The sequence below is a fragment of the Scomber japonicus genome, chromosome 20 (assembly GCF_027409825.1).
Source record: "Scomber japonicus isolate fScoJap1 chromosome 20, fScoJap1.pri, whole genome shotgun sequence".
Lineage (NCBI taxonomy): Eukaryota > Metazoa > Chordata > Actinopteri > Scombriformes > Scombridae > Scomber > Scomber japonicus.
Genome location: NC_070597.1, coordinates 9,322,101 through 9,344,145, shown reverse-complemented (window position 1 = coordinate 9,344,145; position 22,045 = coordinate 9,322,101). Strand labels below are relative to the sequence as shown.

Genomic DNA, 22,045 nt, shown 5'->3' with positions numbered 1-22,045 from the left:
AGTACAAAAAAAGTTTATTTGTTTAAACAAATATAGATTAACTGAAACCTCAACAGCCAGTTTGTTCCCAAGAGGAACAGACACAGCCTGCTGTAGCATTTCACAAAGATGGCTTGGTAAAGCTTGCTATTTATCCAAATTAAGAAAAGCTTGCAGGTTGTCCAATCGAAACACAATGGTGAATGTTTTACAACACTACCACCCGTTTTGTATTGATTGCATCCGGATACTATTCCGTTCTTAAATCACACCATTAGAAAACTGGTAGAGTACCAAGGATTTTTTGTATTCAAACCTGCATACAAATATAACAGACAAGTTAAAATGCAGCACAGCTGCTTATCTATAAATCCAGCAGACATTGAGTAATGTCAGCATTCATTCAAGGTCATGTTTGTGTCCACCTACTACGTGTAAGGCAAATATTCACTCTTATTTTGGCTGTTTTCAGCTGTCAGTTGCTAACTCTGTGTTTTGGTGCTGGGTAGGTAGTGTACAATGCATTTTTTTAAAGCTTTTTTCGCTCAAAAAAGATGCCTGCTGTGGTCAAACAAGATGCTGATAAAGGCAGCAAGAAACTGAACCAAATCTGGAAAGTTGCCGGCCAGAAAACCATAACAGTGAGTAAAAGAAGCTTTAAAGGTCCATAGAGATATGGGGAACTTTTGAATTGGGTGATAACTAGTAATGTGACCCAGTGTTAATATAAAAATAATGATTATATTTGCTTTAAGTTGGTGTGTTCAGAAGACATGAAAAAGAAATGGCTTTTTGTGGGACACATGATGAAATCTATAGAATATACAAATGTATAATGTATAAATGTATAAAATAGACAAATGTGTGGACAAACCAAAAAAAAACCCAAACTAAATTTAGCAAGGTTTATTATGTTATCAGTACCCTACAGAGGGAGTACAGTGACGCAAATGGAACTATTTTCATAAAGGCTTTTGCTATTGAAAGGAAACAGTATGAGCCCCGAGGGGCAGGAGTGGTGATCTCACTGGCCTGTCATCCACAGAAAAAGTCAGAGGTCATGTTTATTTCTGTGGGAATAGAATTTTGTGGCGTCAAAATAATCTACAGCTGCAGTGACGTGGCTTTATGAACAGAGGAGAAAGCATCACGGCATATCCGCTCTGTTGGCCTACATTCAATTAAAGCCCCCTGGGTGGATGGCTGTTCCCCGCACCCATGAGGACTGAAATGTGGTTTTGTTTTACAGAGGGCTCCCTCCCTGATGATCTCATAGTATCAGAACATGACATCAGAGACATGTGACCAAAGGCCGGTACAGATTGAGGTCGGTATTTCTACATGTGGGGGCAATGATGTGCATGTCTGTGTGTATACAATAAAATACAATAAGATCAATGCCCATTAAAAGATGAACATTTGTCCTATTATAGATCAGCTTTCATTAGACGAGATAATCTCCAGAAAATCCAATTAAGCTCCTGTTTTCTTTGACCACTGTGGCACGTTCCCAATATTCCCCTTTCAGCATATCACCAGTGTGTAAATTTCATTTGGGTATGCATGTCAAGGCCTGGTAGCAGTCTGTTCATCTTTCAACAACTCCCCAGCTAATTCAATTTACAATGTGCTGAGAAAATATTGGATGTTGAACTTACAAGCCACCAGTTAAGTCCTTACTCCTTTCCTTTATCTTTTTTTCTATTTCTTACTCTCTCAATTCCCATAGTCCTCTCTCTCCTTTCATATCTCTGCCTTCTGCCTCTTTGCTTTATCAGTTTTTCTCTTGTAGCCTGTCTCCCTCCTTCTCTCTGATACATAGCCCTCACCCAGCCCTGACACTTAACAAGATAGCAAAGAGAGCAAGGCTTCACAGAGTCCTCTTGATTTCCAATCTCTTTACTGTCTTGTCTACAGTAATGTGTAATCAAGGCTCCCCTGTCAATTTATCCTGATTACTGCTTGTCTGCATGTGTCTGTTGCCTGGGTCCATATCTTTGAATCTGTCCACTCACTGAGTTAACCGATTCTAGTCTGGCATGATGACATGAAACAGCAGTTTCTTGGTTGAAAAAGCAATCGATCCAATGAGCGCCACAGGGGAGACTAACAATGAGCCAATCAGCACCACGTTGTCAAGCTGTTGTCAAAAGCTGTGTCCGGAAACCAAGGGACTCGGCCAAAGTAGGCAGTGCTGATCAAATATGAATCAAGATTCTGTTTCTGCATTGCCTCAAATGTTCTCAGCAACATGTTTTAGTGTACTGTTTATCTGTGATATGAGAAAGTTGGAAATGGTCGAGTCAAACCAAGCACCGCCAAACTTGCAGTACGTCAACCACCACATCACCACCAGCCGGAGCGTTTAATGGAGACTGAATCAAATCTCCAGAGTTAGAGTGGAAATGGAAACAGAGTGTAAGTACTTGACAATTCTGTCTGATATCTGGCAAACGTCTGCACACATACATATAGTATTGGTATGGCAGTGGATACCAAGCAGTGTTGCCAGATCCTCAAACCGCCTCAACTGACATAAAAGATGGTTTGTCTTTTCCTTCCGATGTATGAAATAATGATCAATGATGATTTTTAAAGTCTGAAGTGGGACGTGGTGATAATTTGCTAAATAAATAGTGACCTGATATATTTTGTGGCTTAATATGAATGAGAATCCAAAGTAAATTAGTCAGAAAACATCACTAATATGAACAGGTGAAAGCTTTTGTATGGCTATCACAGAGCTATAACCTTAAAACAAAAAAACTTTGAGCCAAGTTGTTATAAATTGAAATGATTTTTGGTTTCATTGGTCATCTGCCCTTTTGTCCGTGTCAATCTCAATACCAACTGGAAGACAAGATGGTCTGATTTTATAGAATGTAAAGAGAAATCATCCCAATGGTACAAAAAGTGTCCCAAATGATCAAAATCATTTTTAACAAGTATAAAAACTAAGCCCAATCTGAGGTATACACATTTCTTTTTTGACATTTTTTTCCTGACATTTCTGAAATGTTTCAAATCACAGCAATTTCGGATTGTGACAAGGCCAAGACCACTGTGTCAGGTCAATCCGAAACCCGTCCGCCTCATAATTAAGTTGTTGTTGTTGCCTTTTTCTTCCTCATTGGTTGAACTGATTGCAATGACTGCCCTAATGCTTTGATGAGCTGGACAATTAGATTTTTCTTTGGTTTAAAGGGTCCCGAGCCAAAAAGGTTGTGAACCATTGGCCTATGTGTCTGCCAACCCATGCCTGTTTGACAGTTTGTTGTTGGGTTTGTGTGATACTACAATCTGTTTGCTTCTTTATACAACTTTGACACTTGTTGATGGGCAAACAAGAATGCCCCCTGATTACCTCCTCAGTGCTGGCAGGTCGCATCCCAATCAAGCAAGCCTGTATTCAGTTATGTGCTCTGGTGAGCAAAGGGGATTCACTGAGCTACACAGAATAGCAGGAAATCAGGCGTAAACCAGACGCAAAGCACATCAAGTTGCAGGGAAGATGATGCTAGTAAATGCATTCACCAGAGATGAGGTCAAGTCACTCTGAATTGAATCATTGTGGGAAATAGATTTTCCTATTAAGTGAACATTGTGATAGTTATAAAATGCTGCATAAACATGTGGTATGGAATTATACAAACTATCATTATGATGTATGTGTCAATTAAAACAGAGAAATGAAAATATGATAATAAAAGTTTAAATGCAGGGAACACACAGAGAGATACCAAGCTCTGCCAATAAACTTGTCATAATAATCACATCGTTCTCTCAAGTTCTAATTTTGGTTTCTGCTTTGTGACCACGATCTAAGAGACCATTAGTGACTAACTGAAAACACACCTCATTATATTGTGTTTATGTGTCAAGAGCAATTTTTTTCATAGGTTGTGACTTTGACATGAAGGATTTCTTAACGGTCAAGATTACATTGGACTTTTGGCCCTGACTGAATTAATGAGTAGTTGGCTCTTGTCCCAGTATGATATTCTATCTTCACGGGAGAAAAAGATTCACAAGGTTAGACAAGACTCAGATGAAGAAAAAATGAAAAAAGAGCATTTTGTTATCCAATGGCCTGCATTTATGTACAGATATATGTGCTCATTTTATTTATGTGTGTCAACATGCTCAAAAAAAAAAGAATCAGAGGAATCTGGAATGAACCAACGCTGTATTTACATTGTGAAATTAAACATGGCTATTTTGCTGAAGGTTATCTTCTTTGCAATCTATCAAAAAGGTCTATCTGTGCTCAGACTGGAGCTGGTGTACCGCCTCTTCATTTTTAAAGGGGTCGGTAAACTGCTTTGGAAGACATCTATTAGTATGTTTTGAATCAGAGTAACATACTTAAGTGCTTTCAGTCACCAGTGAGAGGAGCTCCACTGCTGAAAACAGTGACGACGATTCAGTATAGTCAATTTAGTGTGAAAATACAGTGTTGAAGACTTGATCGTAAGTAACTGTGTAAGTGCTATCTTTTTGAAATGCACAATTTCAGAAGGTGTTTACCTAAAAACATATTTGCTGTTGAAAATCAGCAGTATAGAAAAAAATCATCTTAAGGAGACATGGTTGCCTGGTTGGGATACTAATCTTAATCAGTTCATTTAACACTGCTGTGTGTATATCTAGTTTCACACTCAAGGTACACATACATAAATGCGTTTTTTGAGGAAGCCGATATTTAATCAGCAAGCTTGGCTGCACAGGTGAAGAACTAGTTGCTGAATTCAGTTGGCATTTCCTCAGGCTAATAGAGTCAATTGGTACTTTGGACATTTGAGGTTACCTGAACAGCTCTGGCTTTCCCTGCAAAACAGTTTATGTCTCCCCACAAAGAGCTTCAGTTGTCACTTACTTCCTCCAGGCAGTAAATATATCTTTTTTTTCTTCTCCTTCTTTATAAATGCTCTGATTTTTTTCCGATGTAATTTGAGTGCATCTCAGTGATATACCTTGCAATTCTTCTTGCTTTATGTCATTGGCCCATGATAAACTAGATGATTTCTGTCATCTAGGGACCTGCTTTTCCTCCTTTACTTTGTTCTTCACAATGGGCCACATGACCACTTGTAATCCATTAAATTGAGCTTTTAAATGGGCTTATGCTGTATTTACATCATGAAATTTGAAGGTTCAGTTCACCAGATAGCTTCTGTCATTTTTCCAGTGTTTGAATTTTCTGCCCCCCCCCCCCCCCCATTATAATAGAGGTGGATGAAAATTTGTCTGCACTGCACAAAGTATAAAAAAAGAAATGACATGAAAAACTGAACAGCAACATGACTCCAGTAATAGTAATAGCTCCAGAAAGAAATCCAAATAAAAAACTGCTGACAGTGAGATCTGTGGATGTCTCACATGTGGGCGTATCTTCATGTCTAAGCTGTAACTGTGTGTCATGGTACCACAGAGCCAGCAGCTGGTTATGGGAACCAGGAGGAATCAGTAGGCCCCCAGACTGTAATCTGCTCCCGAATGCCTCCAACTACTTCCACTCTGCTGGAAGAGAGCATCCCTTGGGAAGGCAGACACTCTTGACACTAACTTATCTTGTGTGTGCAAAGGGGTTGGAGGGCGAAGTGGGGGGTGGTCTGTGGTTAGTAGGGCAAGTTTAGCGCAGTTCACACCCCGAGCTGACTGATTGAGAGAGACAGGGTGACGCTCGGCTGAATGAATGGAGGCCCGGATGGATTTCATGCCCTGTGAAAGCTTTTACAGCAGAGAGAAAAAAGTAAAAAAAAAAAAAATTCACATTCCAGTGGAGATGGATACAGTTGAGCTATATATATATACTGTAAGGAGATTAAATGAAAGCAGAGGCTCTGCCTGTGAATATATGCCATACATACAGTATTTGTGTGTATGTATAATCACCTTTGGAATCATCTTTCAGTGTAACATGTATTGTTGTATGTGTGGGAGTATTTATATGTCATAATTCTGTGATTCAAACATCCTTTTTTCATTGAAATTTCTTCCTTCATCCAAAAGAAACATGTTAATTAAATAACTGTTTCCTATCTTGAAAACACTGATGTAATAGAATGATTATCATATTTAAGATCTTTCTTATACTAGGTGAATCTGTTCTTAATTATTTAAGTCTTCTCATGTTTGCTTGTCACTTATAAATGGAAAATTTAATAAACAAAAAAGAAGGGCTAAAAATACAAACATAAATAATTGATGGCATGCCATAAAAGCCTCTGGAAATAGTGTGTTTCAAACACGTCAAGCTGCAATAACAATCTTCGGGAAGTTATATTGTTGATAACAATCAAATGGCTTCACTCCCTCCTCTCCACAGCTTTCCAATCCAATTTGTAGAGCAAAGCCATTGAGACGGAAACACTCTGAGCGAGTTCAGGCTACTGCTGGCAATGCTAAAAGGCAAATGGTGAAATGCAAGAGGCTTGCAGGGCAGTGTTTGCACAAGGACATGATCCAGTAGTTAGTTGCCTCGTTCACAGGCAATGTCTCAAGGGACTGAAGCAACTCCTTGTAGGGAATAAAGCAGGGATGTCTGCACCCTGCTAAGCTCCCAATAAATATTTCTAGAATGTTTCGATCTGTTTCGATCTTGGTGCCACTAATGAAGCAACTCCTGCCTCCAGCTCCTTCCACATGTCTACACAAACTCTTACTGTAGGCTATTAATCACCTCACTTTAATGTAGTATAATTGTCCTTCCTGTTCTGTGTATTTAGATGACTGCCAGGCAGGGTGTGGGTTATTGGGTGCTTTTGAAAAGATAAGATATTCCTTTATGTCCCACAATGGGGACATTTGCAGTAATAAATATCATCATTTGGAGATGAGGATATGATTATGGTATTTAACAGCTGCAGTAGTGGCACTGGTAGAATGCAATTTTAAATTTCTTCTTCTTTTCAATTTTCAGCCTCATAGATGCAGATAGTCCTCTATGTTGTAAGAAAAAAAAATAATGGAATTTTTAGTATCTATTGCAGCACTTAGACTGTTTATCTCCCAGTACACCGCTTCTTTCAAACAAGCTGCCCCTTTCTCTTTACAACCTCCTGTTCCTTCCGGTTGTGCAGGATAGGAAAATCACACACAGAACACATAAAATGGAACAGACTGTCTCTCTTGTAAACCAAAAAAAATAAATAGTTCAGTTTTACGGGATGTAATAGACTCACGTGGTGAGCAGCCAGCGAGACTGCTTGGCCAGCCCCAGACAGGCCAGCAGGCAGATGATCAGGTCCAAGATGAGGAGCAGCAGGTAGGTGAGCCACCTGTAGAGACAAACAGAGACAGAAAATTAAACTGCTGCTGGTGAAGGCCTGTAGGCAGTGGGCAGTGGTAAAGGGAGCTTTGTTGAAGGGGAATCTTGGTTTTAAGCAACTTGGGTATCATTTTTGGCCTTTATTCCCATCAATAATAACAAAATAGAACTCAACTAGTTAATTTAAGGGTTGCTAAATTGCTTAATGAAATAGTGAGTGCAACTAGACATGGCAGGCCTGTCTACCTTTGAATTTCTCTACATGCTGAAATTGTGTGCATACGTAGGTCTGTAGTAAGAGTGTTAGAGTTAGTCTGTCTAGAGTTTGGAGCATCGTGCCTTTTGTTTTTAGCCTAATCAAAACCAAAAACATATAGGCAAAATTGTAAGTAGTGGATGTGTAAATATCTGTCTCAACGTAAGCATGTAAACAGCAAATGTTGGCGTGTCCATTTAACTAGCTTAACTACAGTAGTAATCATTTGTCAAAGTCTACATTGCTATCAAAGTTTAGGCTAACCTTAGCAGCTCTGACATGCTCTCCATCTGGTTTGGGGAGGTTTACGATAGACTAGCCACAGTCATCGTTTCAACTGACAAAATCAAGAGAAGCCGACCATTGTTTACTTTGTGTGAAATCAACTCCCTGGTTCAACAAGAGAGTACAACAGACTATATACCAGTAAAGCTTTGAGCTAAATGCTAACAATGACAACACTACATGCTAATGCTAAGAATAATGTTTACCGTGTTCACCATCTTAGTTCATCAACAATGGCTTAAAAGTCTTGATGGCCATGGCAATCCACCCAGTAGTTGTTTAGATATTTCAGTCTATCATTGCCAACCATGGTCAATTGGGTTTGGGTCAATTACTCTAGTGAGTATAATGGTCTAATATCTGATAGAAATGATGTCCAATACTACAAAAATAAGACTGAAGTTGTGAGAAACGAGGAAAATGATTTGAAGCAAACAGAGGAGGGGAGTGTCCCACTTATTTTCACCTCAGAAAACACAGGCAATAGCTGTCATCTGAGGTGTGTGAGTGTGTGTGTGTGTGTGTGTTCACTCCTGTCCTGTATTGCCCTCCTCAGTGTATCCATCTGTTACGAGACCAGTGGTCAGCTGGTGACCGGATGCGTCGAGCCTGTACAGATGGTTAATAATTAATGGACTTAAATCCATATGGCTGAATGTTTTCTGCTGTGAAAACCTGAGGGGAGGAGCAGTCATGTCACCTCTCCAATGTGATCTCTCAATCTAAATATCTTATCAAAGTGACCTACATTTTTTTCTCGTCTCCTCCAGTTCCTCTCTTCATTTTTTAATCTACATCAGTGTTCATCTACTTCCCCTTTTCCATCATTCTTCCTGCACTCATCACTCCTTCAACATGCTCGCTTTGTGACGCCTTGTCATTATTTAATCTCTTCTTTTATTCTCTATCAATCTATGTTTCTATCAGTCTACAGCATCCTTCCTATGTCTGCCCCATGTCTCCTCTATCTTTCCCTTTTTTCCTCCTCCTCCTCTCTCCCACTCCCCTTTCATCTCTCTTTTCCTCTCAGCCCCTTTTCTCTCCCTTGCCCTTGTCTCCCTTGCCACCACCTCATTTCTATTTCTTCCTCGTTTCATCTTTTCCCCTCTCGGCAGCGTACAGTACAAGAGGCTGGGACATCAACATGCACACGGAGGCTCTCGGGTGTCACCGCCACCGTGTTTGTCTATGTTATCTTAATCCAATTAGAGTCAAACTGAGTACTGCGTAGAGGCAGGTCGGGATGGAGGGTTACATGTAGGTATAATAGAAAACTACATTTCAAAAAAAGGAAGTGAGATGGCTGAGAAAAAGATATATGCGCAAGCTTCAGATTGAAGGTTTATCGTGATAATTAGACACAGTGGTCAGAGATCACTTAAAGGTACAAATTAGCTCGGTGTAAACCTTGGAGGAGGTAATGATGAAATTTAGATAAAATCTCAGACTCAAAGATGAGATAGGTTGAAGGATTCTCTCTTAGGGAAAAAAGGTGAAGGTTCTCACAAGGAAGGGATATGATAAACTTGACCAAATAATTTCTCTTTTTAGGTATGGATACTACCAAAAACTGAAACTTAAAACTTAAGACCAAATTCCAGGTTGGCTGTACAGCTTGGTTTATGCACAGCTTTCATGTGCCTAATAAATTAATCTTCTGGTACTTTCATTCACTTAATCTTTTTATATGTCTAAATCTCTCTCCCAGATGTTATTTTTCATACACTGCCAAAAAATTGAGAGGATTATTAAGAATGAATGTGTTTGTATTGCACCTCTTGGCATAGTTGCATTATTAATATAATTATACAGTGAAAAGTAAAACCAAATAAAACATTTTAAATGGTAATTGATAACATAGTCTACAGGATATAAAATCAAATAAGTAGACATTTCAAAAAGGTGTTTTTTTAGATGACATTCACAGAAAACTAGTTTAAGTACCATAACAGCAAATGCACCCTTAGTAGCACTCTTAGTAGCATGGATATTTACAAGAGCATATATCTAATATATGTGTAACAGTGAGAGAGCGACTTGTCCAAAGCTGAGAGGGCATTAAATAATTAGAGTAAAGAGTGAGTCGGAATAGAGCTTGTTAGCTTTGGGGCACAATTAAATAATTAAATTAAATGTTGGATGACTCCCGGAGTGAATGTTGGTCTGTATCACTGCTCGTACAGTATGAGAAACACTGTGAGTATTCGAGCTTGAAGAGTAAACTAAATATGTCTGGATTTGTATGTTGAGGATAAACAGGCAACACTGAGACAAGAACACATAAACTTTGATAAGTCTAATCAAAGACACACACACACACACGCCTCATAACTCACTAACTATTTGTTGGCGTGAGGCAGTGATAATGAGTCCATTAACAGCTCGAAATGTCTGGCGGGCTGCATACTCTATTAGTGTGGAGCAATGTGAGGTATTGAATTATTGGTGGTGCAGAGGAGTCACGTTACGGATCAATACAAAGAACACCAGCCTGTCTGTTATTGCAGACTTCAAGGAAATACCACCGGGCCCTACACAAGGACTAATAATTGCCCATGGACCTGTTTCTGCTGTAAAATGATAAGAGTTTAAAGTTAATGAGTCATGGTCGTGGATGATAGTTTTTTACATACTTGACCGTAGTTGTTTAGACTGCTGCTTAATCTTTGTATGTTGGATTGGTAATGGTCTCATGTTCTTCTAATAAACCCATGTCTGTAAGGGTCTTTATATTCACATCAGAGGGAGATACACACACATGCAGTATCATTATTTCATCCCATCCTCTAAATATCATGTGATATATTTAGGTCATAATGTGCAGAATGTAACTACCTACACATGAATTATCTATTAAACTTGCATGTTCAGCTGACACATTGCTCAGTGATTTCTGCCACAAAAAAAGACATGGTGTTATAAGTCTAAGTATTTATCATCTCTGCGAAGTAAATATATTTATTATTTACTTTAACTTGTAGTATTTATAAATAATGATCATAAATATGTGATATATCATTTCTGGTTAATCAGCCTCCATCTTTACTTAGTCTCAGAGGTCTTCTATCAAATAAACAGCAGCCACTGATTTGCATTTCAGAGATGCGTGTGAACATTTTTACCTCCAAAAATTTTGTGTGCTTTATTCCCTTTAATATATCCAACTTTCTATAGCTACAGTAAATAAAGTTTTGGAGGAAAATCTACTTCCTGAATTTTATCCATTCAGTCCTGAAAGCACCATTTTTGGCTGGTTTGTCTTTGTATTTCACAAGATACCTGTACAATAGCATCACAAGGATTATGAGTAAACAGATCCCCTGGCCACTCTGTACTGTACAAGCCTGACACGTGTATTACTCTGTTCCTCACCTGTAGTACTCAATGTTTGCTGTTTGATCAGCAATGGATGCCAGATCCACTTTAGCCTCCTCCCAGTCAGGCAAGCCCAGCAGCTGCTTGATCACATTGTCAGCCATCTGCTGCATGAACTGCAGGGTCTGCACATAGTCGCCCCGTGTGGCGAAGATCTCGTCAAGCCTTGCGAGGTGCTGGTGCAGCCCGCTCCTCATGCTGCCCATGGTGCCAGTCACCTGGAGGACACAAGAGAAGAGGATATAAGGTATTCTGTAGCAGTGCTGCAGATGGGAGTGAAAATAAAAAATATATATGCAGCATGATGCCCACTAGGTTGAGATTGGTGAATTTGGACATTTTAAGGTCACCTGGTTAAATCCTGACTGAACAAAAAAGTTTCCTTATTTTCTTTCCAAAACAAATAGTATTTACCTGGAAACTAAAAATCTTAAATGTCCCACTGAATAGGTATCAACTGGGTTGGTGGTCTCTCAATCATCTCCAAGAAATGTCAACAGCAACTGTTCAGTTTCTTGTCATGAACTTTACTATCTTTTCTCCTGGTTCAAATACACAGTTGTGAAAAAGATCTTTAAATATATACCAGCCAGCCGACCGCTGCATGTGTGGATCTGTTCCGTGGCTACTGAGTCCTGAGGAAACAGCTATGTGTTTGTGTCTCTCCAAGCCTCTTTTTACAGGCTGTAGTTGTACAATGTGGTCTTAAGGGAAATTACAGTAACATCCTCCCTGTAAAAATCTGCAGAAAAATCTAACTGGATCTTTAATGTACAGTTTATTGTTGTACACAGTAAGAAGTACATTTCAGCACGTGACATCCCAAAAGTGGTTCAGATGTTAGCATGCTAGCGCTTTAAGCTAAGATGATGAACATGGTAAACATTATACCTACTGCACACACTAATCAGCATGTTAATATTTTCATTGTAAGCATATTAGCATGCTGATGTTAGCATTCAACTCAAACCACTACCGTGCCTCGGGATAACCTCATAGAGCTGCGAGCATGACTGTAGACTCTTGTTAATTGAAAATCTAATTAACATTTTATGAAGCATAATAATTAAGTGACAATTTTTTTGGTGATTGAGGACCATTCTCAACAGTAAGGCAAATGTTTCCCAAAGCTGCCAGCAGTATAACATACCAGTTTGGGGGGGGATGATAATGTTTTTATATCCCCCACCTTTCTACAAGAATAATGATGCACTGACAGACCTTTCTTAGTGCAGAGCGCAGCACAGAATGCTGATCATGTGTGGGGAACCTTTGGTCAACTTTCTTTGCCTGAGAAAGTTTCAAAAATAAGTGGCCAAAGGTGAGAAGAGCTTAAACATGAGGCTGGTCTGCACTGTCAATCAACTGCAGAGGACATGGAGGGAACGGTGGGGGGGGGAGCTGGAGAGTGGACGGTGAAGAGGTCCATTGTGAGTAAACAGTTCAGCTTGGAAAAAAGCCAAAACTAGAAAGCCCAGAGGTGAAATCTTAGGTTTGATGGTGCTGGAGTTTTGTATTCCACGATGCTGTTGTTTGTCAGACTTGTCCCAAATTGATACCTCGCTAGAGGTGATATTCACTCAAGTTGATACTCACCTTACTGAGATCAATATTTTGTTTACCTGTTTAGGCCATGTAATCACACTGCAGCTAATTCATTCCTCTAAGGGAAGGTGTAATCCTGTAAGGCAAACAACAAACAAAAGCAACAAACAAAACTAAAATAGACTTGTTTAACACATCAGACTTTTACCTCTTGGACCAAACAAGCATAAGACCAAGTTATATATGTGGAGCAAGCATCTCCTGTACAAGCGCTATGCATTTCCTTGGGTTTAATTACGCCTCGCTTTGCTTGAAGGGAGAAGTTGTTTACAAGGAAATGGCATTCACAGAGACATCCTGCTATTTGATAATTAAAAAGGGTAATAAATGCTCTCATTCAGCTCTGGGTACTTGGCATTCACTAAGAGAGACAACTCATATTGTTGTTGTGTTTGTCAGGGATGGAGTTTGCTGGAGCGGGAGGTGAGGTTGGGTGGAAGTAATTAGTTGGGTTTATATTCAATGTGTAGCCCACACTAGATAGCCGATGGCAAAACTGAAAGAGGGAAGGAGAACAGATTAAAAAAGAAAGAGGAGAAAAAGAGAGTGTCTGCCACAGTTCCCAAAATACTGTATGAAGTTATTCATTGTAGAACTCAATCTTAAAAGGGTTATTTTTCTTTCAATAAGTGAAAAATATCAAAGTTATTTTCAACTAGAAATTAAGTTTTCACCAAAAAATTGAGTTTTTTTTTTTTGCTTTTAAGGTGAATTAGACACTACACAAAACACTACACACTACAATAGCCTCACACAGCCAGTATTTCAATACAAATTAAAATATAACTTGTATTCAGTATTTTAAAGTGCTTAAATCATTTATATTTCATATTTAAAGCCACTATGTGTGACATTTGAAAGTTCCCTCTGGATGAATTAAAGCAAAGCATCTACACATTTTTATCCCAACAAACAAATTCAGACAGATTTGATGGTTTTCATACAAGTCCTACACATTGTGGCTTTAACATCTGAAGTGAACCGTTACAGAGGCAACCACTGAAAGTTACAGGCACATACACAAGCTTGTGGCACTCTGCAGTTTGTCTGATCACTCATCCTCCTCAGACTGAGCAGATGAAATCACAGATGAAAAATGAAGCATGTATCTGATCCTTGCCTCCTGTGTGAGAATCTTATCTAAAACGCCCGAGGAGACAGCCAATCCAGCTAATCTCTCCTTCGTCTTGGTCTGATCCTCACTGTGTAAGGGATCCGCAACGATCAAGAAGATATTATTTTCAGTCCCAGTCTTCTCGGGTCTTTATCTCAAGTCTTGTGTTTTGAGGGCATGGCAAAGCATTCTCTGCCTCACAACTTTCTAAACTGACAATTTGCTGCAGAGTGCGTTTGGTGAAAAAGCTATTTAACTGTGGGGATCTTCCATTTCTACAAGTCCTAAGCTAAACAAAACAACACAAGGAGCCATGATAAATGACATAACTGTGACAAATGACAAGTGGCTTTGGGCTGAAAAAATGACAATGTGTTGTCAAATATCAAATGTAGGTCCTGCTTGAGGAAAAAGAAAGAAAATATATCAATGAGCATTATGCAAAGGTTCTCGTTTACATGAGCTCGTATTTATTTTGAAGACTCTAGGCGATGTTGGGAGGGGTAGTATGGTCATTTAGTCCAAAATCCTTTTCCTTTGCTCATTGATTGATTTTATCAAATTATAAAAATCTGATCATTCTTATGCAGAAAACCTTGATTTTTTTCATGAATTCTGTCTTTCTCCTGGGTTTAAAATCAATCTCATGCCTACTTGGGGAATGTGTATGCTAATATTAAAAACTAAATACTTGCATGATACATAGAAAACTATTACTACTGTATTATTACTAAGTAGTGATTCATATCAGGCAATTTATTTTCATTTGAGTTTTATAGCAGGATCAGGACTAGAAAGAGACTCCCTGTTGAATTACTTGTGCGTGTCATGCCCTCAAGATTGCAATACTGACTCTCAGGCTCAAAAGAATATGATTCTCACTTTCTTCAAAAGGATTCAATCTCCAAGTTTAAGCCTGTTGGGGCTGGTACCCAGCCCTAGAGAAAGTGATGCTTCTGAGATGACTCTGGGAGCACGAAACAGAGAGCGGCTGCACAGGAGCATTTTTAATTTAAGACACAATCCTCCCAGAGAGTGTCCGCTCAGTTGAAATAGAAAATTGCTTGGCAAAGTTTGTTTTTATGTTGTTTTTTAAAGGTTTAGAGAATGAATCAGATGAAGACTGACAAAGGCTTCTTTCTGCTTCCTGATTTTTATGTTGTGCTGTGTTTCAAGTTCGAGAGAGATTTGTGAGACTGCATGTTGGTTCTAAAATCGGAAATGATCTACCAGTTCTAGTTCTAATTATTCTGTGCTCATTTTAGCTGCTGAGTCGTTTGCACTATATATTCCACACTCTCTGTCATAATTACTTGAGAAACTGAGGCCAATGAGAATGTAAAACAAAGGCTAAGATATGAGATTTTACCATTTTTCTTGCTCTCATTTCACTGTCTTAACTTGATCGTGGAGAGACTTTCTTCAATTAAAATTGAATGTGGCAGCTAGAGCGTGAAATAGAACATAGGTCTGAAGTGCCTCGGCAGCTCGGTCACCCCAAAGATAGAGACCATCCACGGCTGGGTAACGAAGCTCAGCAGAACATCTCTTTAAAAATATAGTCTTTCTATATACTCATTCCTGCCTCCTTTTTCATTCTCAGATTCTTGATGACCACAGAGCTTTGGAGATGCTGTCCTGCAGAGGGAATTACAGGCATTTATGGGCTTGTTGATGAAACACTGACCAGGCATTAAATCATGGCTTTTGGAAATCCGATGGTCCATGCAGCAAAGATTGTTGACCAAAGGAAGGAAGTGGGTTTGCACCATGATATACAACAAGAGGAGAGCAATTCAGCAGAGTCTTCAACTTTCCAAATGTCTGTAGTTTAGTTCTTAGGAGAGCAAGAGTTCACACTGGGGTTGAGTGGAGCGGAAAGTGGTTTGGCCACATAGAGGACCTCTGGCCCAGCATCAGTGCTTTCAGTTCAACTTTACAAGGCTGCCCATCCAGCCATGCTATAGTAAGAAAGTCAGTAAAAGTGTCCATTAGTCATATCTCAAATGGATTGCACCGACCAGCACATTTGCACTCAAGGATGGCAGGTGTTAGTTGGAGTATTCATCCTACAATTTAGGAAAAGATTGTATCTCTTCTACTGAAATTGAACAAATTTTGGCCTTTTAAAAAAGCTAAAGCTAAAACCTAAACTAAAAACAAATTGTGTGGTAGGGGAGAGATGATAGTGTCCTGGCCTGCTCTCTGTATTCAAGTTGCAGTTACTCTTGTGGCATCACATCCATTTATTTTTGCAGTTTTATGTTGCTTATCCTCGTCTGGTTCATTGTAGCAGCAAAGTGGCCCAGATGTCATTTTCCTTCAGCTCTCTCTGGGGGGATCGCAAGGTGTTGCAACACAGTCATCTGCTCCAGTTATAACTTCTTCATTACATTAAAGAAGTAAAATGTTTTGAGGCCAAATTGGCTCCTGTCAGATACAGAAGAATCAATTGCCAAGATAATCCCAGATGATACTGAGTACGTAATCTATTCCCATCTCGTTTTTCTCCCAGTTGCAGGTGCCCAGAACATCTTCATGTCCAGGAGCCATCCTAAACAAATGTCTCATCCACCTCATTGCAAAGGAACAGTAGTTCTGCTTTAGGCTACTTCAGGATGTTCAGGATAGTCCCTATTAGTAATAAACCAAAACATACCGTGAGTTAAATAAGTTTCAGCCATTCATATCGACAATCTCATTCTTTTGGTCACCAAGCTTGTGAGCATGTGTGAGTTGGAACATAAATCATCGAAACTGAGAGCATATGTGTGGGGTTCTTCTCTGGCTTTCCTCCCACCGCAAAGACTAGCAGGAGTATTGGGGATCTTTATACCCACTCTAAATAATTATTGTTCAGCCCCCCCAAGACTGTGACAAAAACCCCCACCGGTTTTTATATTCATAAACCTCTCCCTCATAGTATGAATGGCTTATTATTTTGTATTATTACAAAAAGCGTATAATGAGAATGATGTGGAAATATGCATGTTTGTAATTATGTAGTGGGATAACTTCCAAACTGTGTTTGAGCTCTGGCCAAATGCTCAGTGAAAGACCCAAACATCGACCACGTCCATTGGCTGCCAAAACCTCTCATAACACCCATCTCCAAACAATAGAGTTATTATTAGTGCAGCTAAACACTTCAAATGTCATATCAGTCCCATTACAGCATAGATAAAGCATCCCGGTTATTGGCCGCTCTCCAGATTTGCAGCCCCGTTTTTCTGTTTGTTTTTTTTTTGCATTACTGTTTGAAGAAACGTCTCTAAATTACAGCTCTCAGTCTGCAAGTGCTTTGTTTAATTTAGGTTTTCACATAGAGAAAAGGTGTGTGTTTATGTGTGAATGTGTGTGTGTGTGTGTTCATAGACACACATCATAAGCATAAATTCCAGACCGTAACTAATCAAGGTTTCAACAGTAGCTGAGAAAAAAAGCCTCTACAAATAATGACTCTAACTTCCTTCCTTTTCCCTCTTTAAAAGGAGCTAACTCACTTATAAACTCTCCCAGAGCTGGGCTAAAAGGCATTTGTGTGGGCAAGAGTGCAGTGAGGCCTTCATTGTCAATGAGTTCAATACCGATTTCAATCCCGACTCTGCCAATCAGATGGGCTAGCATTGGTCCTTGTTCTTCCCCATCAAAAGGCTTTGTCTCCTAGGCTCATGGTTGATTAGGTGGGGGGAGACTGGGAACCGTGTGTGGCACACTGGGCTCTTTGTCCTGCTCAAGAATCAGACTCCTTAATAGTCTATAGCTGCATGCAATGAACTCAGTCAGGCACACACGGACAGGCGTGCATGCGAGGAAACTCACACACATAAGATGCTAAAATAAAGGCCACCATGTCCAATTATGTGTTTGCATGAGTTCACAGATCCCAGAGGCGCACACTGACAAACTGCCAGACAAGCTACAGTATATGTTAATGATCTCTCTCCTCTTGCTAATGTGACTTTGAGAAATGAACTTCAAAGTACTCCACGAGATTAATAGGCGAGACAATCAGTGAACAATTCATTCAATCTAGAAATGACAAAGAGATGTATCTGTTCCACTGTAGTAAAAGGGGCATATCATCCTTTTAGTGATTTTGTGTCATCTATATATTGCTATGATGTCGGATGTCTATGTAAAATATGATCAAAGTTCCAAAACTTGAGGTGAACTTGAGGCACGCCCACAAACGGCCATATATTATACAGCCTTTGTTGCTGAGATTGCTGTAAGGGTTCTGCTGGGGTTTTTTTTTGTCCATTCATATTTTGGGTCAGATTTCAGCTAGAGATATATTTGAAAAGTTGAAAAGAGAGTAAAGAGTGAGAAAAGGGTAGTGAATTCCTGCTACGACTCTTTACGTTATGAATATATCATAAGAACTGGTCACAGGACTCAAACATTGGCATTCGGTCATTCCTATGAAAGCTGTTCAGTGGCACATGAAACAAAAAAATTGGCTTCCTGCTGCTACCTTATGGGCCCATAGAGCACATGCACATGCTAACTTGAATGGGGATAAAATCATTTAATCGTGCCGCTTCCAAATACTGTCAGACCAAAAGGATAGAGACGCTCAAAATATATATTATTGGCCATTTTACAACTGTTCCTATTCCTCTGATTTGATATGATAAATATGCTTTTTGGACCAGTGTGCATCACGTGACAGACCCCAAAGTTGTAATATATACAGTTTGGTCACTATGTCAAATTGGCTTCACAGCCCAGTGCACTTCCTGGGGGTTTGGTTTACGTAACTTCCAAAGCTGCAGCCCAAGTCTGCTGAGGGGGAGCTAACCAATTTAGTTTAGTTTATTTGCACAGAGGTTACGATAAAATGTTACACAGTAAAAAAAAAAAAAGTTCTATTAATTGTGCAAAGGAAAGAAACCCAGAAACCCAGAGGGCTTATACAAAGTCTTCCCTTTCATTTCAACAAGTCAAAACAGAGTGGGCTTATTGGGAGGGGGCTTTATAAACAGGAGCTAAAAAGGCCTACTTCAGACAGATGCTAAACTGAGGGGCTGCATAAAGAGCCAGTATAAGATAAATAAGTTTGACATTTTTTCAACTGTAAATCATGCAAGATAATCCACTGGCATCCCAAAATAAAAATATGGCCCTAAAATGTAAATGATTCCTTCCCCTTTTAGGCAATACAAGCATAACATGATATATTGATATTATATATTGATGAAATGCATTAAATCAAAAAGGCTTAGGTTCAGGTTTATGTACGACACATGACAACTTATCCAACTGACAGACTGTGTACAGCAGCGCTACTGATCTTCCAACATCAGTAGTCACAGTAGTTCTTACAGGTTTCCAGTTTAAATTATTTATAAAGCACATCAATCAGAGTCAGACAGCTCTATGAACCACTCTCCATTAAAACCTAAGTCATCACCATCATCAGTATAAACCTTTAAGAAGTCCTCACTTAATGCTGCAGCGGGTGAGAGAGTCTGGTGTGGGCATTACACTCTCTCAGCAAAGTGTTTATTACTAAGGCCATATTGAGTCACCGTGCTGAGTGGCTCAGATACCACTACATTAATATCCATTAACACAGATAAAGAATTAATCCCTACTCTTCGACAGCAGGTCATCCAGGGTCTCTGTCTACACCGACATCACCATAGCATCACGAAGGACTTCTGCTGGCCATGCATCAGGCGACAATGCACAGCTAATGTTCAGCTAATGCTAACATTTGGACATATGTTCTAATTCACTTCAATGAGAAAATGTGTCCAAACTTTTGACTGATGTACATTAAAAATACATATTACTACATAGTTGGGCATAAACTACCAGACTTACTTTCATGTATTAAATGTCTATATTGTTAAAATTGAGTTATTACAATGTACAATGTGCACAAATAAGTTTTTGTATTTTTAATTTCAGGCAGAAAGTAATGTAGATGACAACTGGCTACGACAAACATCTGGAGTAAAAGCAGTCCTGTAAAATGTGACATGAATATTTACAGTATTTATATTTACAGTATTTTTGTGCACCTGCCACAGTTTGTAGAGTTGTGTAGAGACTCTAGATTGTTAGCTGGCTCTGGCTAGTCTATGTCAAAATGAATCAAACACTTAGATAATGAAAAAAAGGTTGTGCACACTCTCTTTGTACTCTTGGTTTGTGTAAACTGATGAGGTGATCGAGGTTTTGTTACGACAGTTGAATCAACAGTGTGTGGATTCAACTCTAGTCCTGGACCTGTCTTCTGCTCAAACACAAACAGCAGGAGCAGATAAATAGTTGCGCTGACTTTTTTTGTGCCATCTATGTTGAAACAGAAGGATCTTGATAGGTTATGGCTGGATAAACTGTATTTTTCATAATATGACAGCCTGAAAAAATATTTTTTCAAAAACAATGCTGGGGGAAAAAAAAGCAACCCAGAGGGAACTTAATGTCCACAGTTTTAACTTCTCAAAGTTTGACTCTCAACTGAGAGCTTGAACACTGCTTTGTCACGAGTACACAATTTGCCACAGAGAGCTACATTTAGGTGTCTGTGTGATCAGTGTCTCTAAGATGGAAAGAAAGTGAGGCAGATAAAAATAGAGAAGGATCACGCACAAGCACTGAGCTAAAGTGAGCACAAGAAAGACACAGGACGATTCTTTGTTTCTGCTGAGGCCACAGCAACTGGGAGAAGGTGGAGCAGGGAGGGTGAGAGTGTGTGTGTGTGGATGTGTGTGTGTTTGTGTGTGTGTATCGTCTGTCTGGGAGGAAAGAGTTTCTGTGTGTAGTGGTAAAAAGCCATAAAAGACTGTAAAAACATTTAAAGGTAAACTAAATTGAGTCCCCTGGGCTTTCTGTCTCTCTTGGGTGTTTGTGTGTGTAGCTGCAGCTGGAGGAGTCTCTCATCTATATACTCCGTTTGTTTTTACAAGCAAAAAACATGATGCCACTTAATTTATACAAGCACATTGTGAGGTATGTGTGTGTTTATGTGTGTGAAACATTTAACAGTCATTTAACAATGTCTCATCATGTGACACTAATGTGAGGAGCTCTGTGTTTTACCTACCAGACTGTCTACACCGCCCAGCGTATGATTGGCATTGTACAGGCAGTAGGTCAACTGGTACACGCCGTCATTGGTCTCGCTGTTGCCATAGAAACCCACACCCACTGCGACGCTGCGGAGAGAGGAGGCATGGAGGGACAGGTAAGGCTTTGATAAATTAATGAGAGGAGCACAGTACAACTGCAGCACTGTTTGGAGTGTAAATCCTGTATGTTTGAGATGATGTCCTTCTCAGTCAGAGGTTTCTCATTGATTAAGTAAAAAAAAAAAAAAAGGGTGAAAAAGTAAAAATAAGGATGTTGGTTCAATTCTGAAATGCTAAACATCCTGTGGTAGAAATACACCTACAAGAAACAACAAAAAACAGTACCTAAACAACATTTTATGAATATTTCATGGCTTCGTTTTCACATATTCATTATACAGGTAATCAATTTCTCCATCAACCCAAGGAAAAACATCACCAAAAACAAGGAAAAATGTACAAATGTACAGTAATGAGGCTCATTGGGACGATCACTGTACGGAGATGAAAATGTTACATCCACTCAAACAGCATGAATGACGTGCATTCATTGGAAAGGCAGGGTTGCTGAGTGTGTCTGGGGGGATATATCTTGGAGACTTCACACACAATTAAGGTTGTGGGAGAGATAATATCAGATTCATTCAGAAGTAATTTTGTTTGAAGTGGTTCCCTGTAAAAGTTTGAGAAGGGCTTTTGTGCTGCACATTTAACCACAAGGTCCAGCACACAGCGTTATGTCCTGACTTGTTTCTTTTACTTACTGTTAATTTGAATTTGTACTGTGTGCAGCAAGCCTAAAAACAAGATGGTTTACTACAGCAGGAAGAAATAACACATATGAGATGCACATATATTTGGATTTTCTGTGTGCATTTATGTAAACAACACTATTTAAACCAGAAATCTGACAATAAAGGGTTTTTGGAGTGTGAATGTATAATTTGGAAAAAATACTTTTCGCATTTTCAGTCATTCAAGGATTTCATTTGTTCAGCAGGAGCATCAGCACGAACACAACATCCAGCAACGTAAATGTATTCGCTTAAGTAGTCTCTCGGAGCGTCGTTTTTTTT

At 39.3% G+C, this 22,045-nt stretch overlaps 1 protein-coding gene and 1 long non-coding RNA gene across 2 annotated transcripts in view; one reads left to right on the top strand and one right to left on the bottom strand.

The window, feature by feature from the left end:
* ttyh2 (tweety family member 2) overlaps positions 1-22,045 on the bottom strand; it is a 61,385-nt gene that overhangs the window by 14,307 nt on the left and 25,033 nt on the right. Inside the window, exons 3-5 of the mRNA XM_053340854.1 lie at positions 20,945-21,056; positions 11,163-11,383; positions 7,164-7,259 (exon numbers count right to left, since the gene is read on the bottom strand). Of these exons, the coding sequence (XP_053196829.1) occupies positions 7,164-7,259; positions 11,163-11,383; positions 20,945-21,056 (429 nt within the window). The remainder of the gene's footprint in view (positions 1-7,163; positions 7,260-11,162; positions 11,384-20,944; positions 21,057-22,045) is intronic.
* Positions 60-20,962, top strand: LOC128380954 (uncharacterized). The gene is made up of 4 exons (XR_008323517.1): positions 60-620; positions 1,229-1,306; positions 20,759-20,850; positions 20,948-20,962. It is a non-coding gene; the product is annotated as an uncharacterized LOC128380954 (long non-coding RNA).